Raw genomic sequence first — 4,457 nt, forward strand, 5'->3', positions numbered from 1 at the left:
TCGACTTGAAACGCATCATGCATCGTGATGCTATCTCTAGACTTAAACGTGTGATATATCCAACAACATGTTTGAAAAGCTTTACCAACTGGATATGCTCATAGAAGTTTCTATTGTCTTGGAGGACTACACCTAAGTCTTTCATGGATGAAACCTGCTGAATGCCCTTACGTTTATCATCTAAAATTGGAGTGTCTCATGGCGTCGACCCAAAGGTCATTGAGCGGAATTTTGTTCAATTCAGCGCCATGTTACGTGCCGATACCCAGGAGTAGTTTGGTCTAGGACCTCTACCAAAGAACCGATATTTTGACCTTTCCTACCAAATACCAATTTTGTATCATCAGCATAAGAAGAGAAACTGACATTATCACTACCAAGCTTCTGAAGTGGAGCAATGAAGATGATAAAAAGGAAAGGACCCAAAATGGAGCCCATGAACACCCAACTTGACATCATGGATGCCACGCAAGGATCCCTCAATCATAACCAATTGCTTCCTACCACAAATGAAGCTTCTTAACCACTTGCGAACCTTGCCTTGGATCCCAGTCTCATGGAGCCTATTATCTAACAGGTCATGAACTACCTTGACAAAGGCCTTTGCAAAGTCGAGTTAAGCTACATCAACTGATTCATGCCTCTCTAGTCCTTCAATCACCTTCTCTATATGTTCAAAAAGTTGGGTAACCGTGCTAAACTGTGCTTGGGACCCATGCTGGCTAGGAGAAGACTTCATGGATATCAAGAACTTCAACAAGTTTGAACTTCATGATCTTCTCAAACACCTTCGCAATATTCGAGGTGATAGAAATCGGCCTTTAGTTACTGGGGAGTGACTTATCTCCCCCTTTGAAAATTGGAGCAACATGAGTTAGCTTCAGAGAAGAGGGAAACTTGCCCTGGTCCAAGATGCAACGCATCAAGTACGAGAAAACAGGAGCAAGACCCTGTGAGTATCTCATCAGAAACTGAGATGTCACCCCATCAGGGCCAGGAGAGCTCGAGAGTCTCAAGTCCCTAACGGCCTTTAAAGCATCTTGATTTATGACTGCAAGATCATCTAAGTGCTCATTGTCAATCTCAACATACTCATCAATAGAGCAATTTACTGTTGCCATGCCCAGTCATCTTTCCTCCTCTTACCCTACTATTTTGTGCTTAACCGGTTCCCACTTCAACGTTGCTCATTCTCTCATACCATAGTCTGAATATATCTCTTAGCCGAATCATGCGACTCTGCACTTAATGTCCTAACAGATGTCAAGGGGCAATATCTGGCCTAGCTAAAATATTTGCGTCTCAATGTGCGTGTTTTAACATATGGCTGGATTCATCAATCTGGAAATAAAATAAATATGAGATAGTGATACTGGATAAGTCAAATATTAAGAATATATTGCCTTTTTTAGGAGGAGAAAATATCATTTTGATCCCATTTTGAGATAATATGAAATGATATTTTGACAGAAGGGATCAAATACTCTCAATCTACCTGATATTCGAAAAAAATCAGGATGTATAGCAATGCTTTAGATATTAAGAATTAGTATAAATTTCGCCGCGAGCAGCATGAACATCATAATCAACCTTCGTCAGCGAGAGCCATGGGAGCTTTAACCAAATTCGTTATCCTTTCATTCTTGGCACTGGTCTCCACTGCTACCTCTCGGTAAGTTACATAATTACAACTCGAGTAATACCCCATTCCACGGATTGGAATCCGGCCGTGTTATTGTTTCTTTTTCAGAAACCTGACTGCCAAACCATTAGTACAACTCTCTTCAAATTGTGAAAATGGCCCATGGATCAATTGCGAGGAGGTCACCGTTGACCTGACAGCACTAAGAAGCAACCAACCTTTGATCCTACCCAATGGAGCAAAGGTCACGATTTTTGAGATCTATCCAGGTAATCAAGGATAACCTAGGCCACTAATTCCCAAGACATTTTCCAAACCTGCATTCATGTACTCTCTGGGCAGGATATGAGTTCAGATCAATCACGGCGGTTTATCAATCTGGAGACCTGTTGAACTCCTTGACCATCACTTTCTTCGAATCGGGTTCCGATGAGGTCAATGCCATCATTCATGAGGCTGACAGGGTCTTTAATTTGGCGCCTTGCGACCAAACTGGGAGCGGTTGCCATGTTTTAGCCCAGGGTGAGCCAGTCGTGGGGAATTCCACGTCATATTACACGATGAGGAATTTAGAGTTGATGGTGAGTATTCAATTCCTCTCTCCTACATAATTTGATATCTTTACGTTCTTCATACTTCGCAACAACCCTTAGACCAAGGCTGCCCTGGAAGAACTCACCGATGTTGAGGACCAGCAAGAGCAAGGTAAATTCCAACAAGATCCTGACGGGACGTACGTGGCCACCATCAAGATCTACTACACAAAACAATTCGCCGAAGTAGAATCCAACGTGAATGCTTTCATCTCCAATATGATTGCTCAGGCCAATACTGGCTTCAAAAACTCAAGAGCCCAAATTCGTTTGCGATTGCTCTCTACCCAAGAGGTGAACAACATCACTGAAAACCAAAGTGCAAGCTCCATTTTGGAACAATTTCGCACTCTCAAAGGTAAAAGTGATCAACTCTAAGCGGTTTTGGTCGATGGGCGACTACTATCTAAGATAGTTTCAGCAATTCAGATTAGCAAGAAAAATAACTGTTCTATCAATACAAATTTAACAGGTAGCTCAGCCAACCTACGTGGGACAGCAGATTTCGCCCATCTTCTTGTACGAGAGACCACTTCAAATATTTGTGGAGTCGCCTACCTCGGGGATACGCGTTTACCGTTTGGGGTGACCAAGAGAGATTGCGCCATTACCAATTATGTCTTTGGCCACGAGATTGGTCATAACTTGGGATGCTATCGCGAACGCGGCCAATATAATAATGCTATCCATGAATATGCGTTCGGATACCTGATTCTTGGCACTCAATACCGAACTATTATGGCGTAAGTTCATTCCTTTCTTTCAGCAAGTTATATGTACAATTGAGGGAAATTGTTCAATTGTTTTAGGTCTTGGAATACTACCCATCGATCAAACCTGAACCTTTATTCCAACCCAAGCGTCCAATTCCAAAATGTTTCTGTTGGCAATGCCCTGAACAATTGCGCCCGCAAAATCCGAGAGAATGCCCGTACATTTGCCAGCATTGGCTCAGACACCGACTTGTTTGGTAAGATAAAATTAGGAAAGCTCCAGCATTTAAGATAGTGTTAATTGTCTATGGAATCTCATACTAAAAGAGGGAGCAATACCGTAGACTGAAGTCAAGTTTGATTGCAGAATCCACTACGGTCACCACAGAGACCGTCATTTCAACATGTGTGACTTTGGTTTACCGATTTATACCCGCTGGATCTAGCCTGGTGGTCCAATATCCACTTAGTGGAAACTATGCCAATAACAAGCGATGCTTGTGGAAATTTGAGGTAAGTAAATCCTTTGTCAAAAGCTACTAGGATGGAGTGAGAGCAATCATCCGTGACCATTATGGATATAGCTATTAATCGTGCATTGTTTTAATCTTTGATAGGATAGGTTATTGATTGCTCTCGAGAGCTGAAATCTGAGTACCTAAATACATGAATCACAGGAAGACTGTTGTGCTTTGTTTTAGACCATATTCGGCCGGCAATTGAGGGTGAAGGTCGAGAACGTGGATATTGAAGAGGAACATCAATGTCGTCACGATATGCTCGCAGTATTTTTTTCCACTTCCGGGAACAAAGGTTTTTGCAATGCTGGAAATTATAATGATTTCACATCTCAGAATAATTATATTGTCCTGAGATTTACTTCGAATGGCTCAGTAGTTCGAGGAGGCTTCAGAGTGGTTGTCCAAGGTAATTTTGTGTATTCCAAGAGATTAATATGCCGTGAATCAATAAATCATTTACAAAATATTATTTTCGTTTTCAGCCATGTAAGGATCTCAACACAAGTTGATCATGTGACTTGATGTTCCGGCCATCTCAGGCATACAAAACAGTATGACGAGAGTTCACCTATGTTGAAGCATTTACCATTATTTCATGTTCCAAGCAACGTTTTCAAACAAATAAAAAGCCTACGCAAAGTTTCGAATGCCTTGTGACAGCACTCACTCTTAGTAAGAAAATCAGTTAAAAAGTTAAACGATTCATGGCTTCAAGATGACAGAAATCACGATAATCTGTGGCGCATTTTTATGCTACTTTTGACCCGTTGTCTAGGAGTCAAACTTCGAGCTAAAGCGTTGGTTTCTAGAAGACCTTGAAAGCGCACGGCAAAAAGATGGTGAAGTCAGCCCTTCTCGGGATGGGTTCCTCTCTTAATTATGACTGTTCTTAGGTCGCCACGCCCTCGGAGGACCAAGAGACGTTATCGAGCCGCTTGAACTCATTGCCCTGCTCTTCCTCGTCCTTCAGTCCAGTGTATGTTGGGGG

The 4,457-nt window shown here is 42.0% G+C and overlaps 1 protein-coding gene across 1 annotated transcript; it reads left to right on the plus strand.

Annotated features, from left to right (window-relative positions):
* The first annotated feature begins 1,531 nt into the window (after positions 1 to 1,531).
* Positions 1,532 to 4,111, plus strand: LOC131881995 (uncharacterized). Its single transcript, XM_059229006.1, has 9 exons — positions 1,532 to 1,672; positions 1,751 to 1,911; positions 1,985 to 2,223; positions 2,296 to 2,593; positions 2,708 to 2,978; positions 3,045 to 3,205; positions 3,316 to 3,461; positions 3,650 to 3,875; positions 3,952 to 4,111. The coding sequence occupies exons 1-9, from the start codon at positions 1,608 to 1,610 to the stop codon at positions 3,957 to 3,959; spliced, it is 1,575 nt and encodes a 524-aa protein (XP_059084989.1). The 5' UTR covers positions 1,532 to 1,607; the 3' UTR covers positions 3,960 to 4,111.
* Positions 4,112 to 4,457: the final 346 nt, after the last annotated feature.

The sequence above is a fragment of the Tigriopus californicus genome, chromosome 6 (assembly GCF_007210705.1).
Source record: "Tigriopus californicus strain San Diego chromosome 6, Tcal_SD_v2.1, whole genome shotgun sequence".
NCBI classification, from domain to species: domain Eukaryota; kingdom Metazoa; phylum Arthropoda; class Copepoda; order Harpacticoida; family Harpacticidae; genus Tigriopus; species Tigriopus californicus.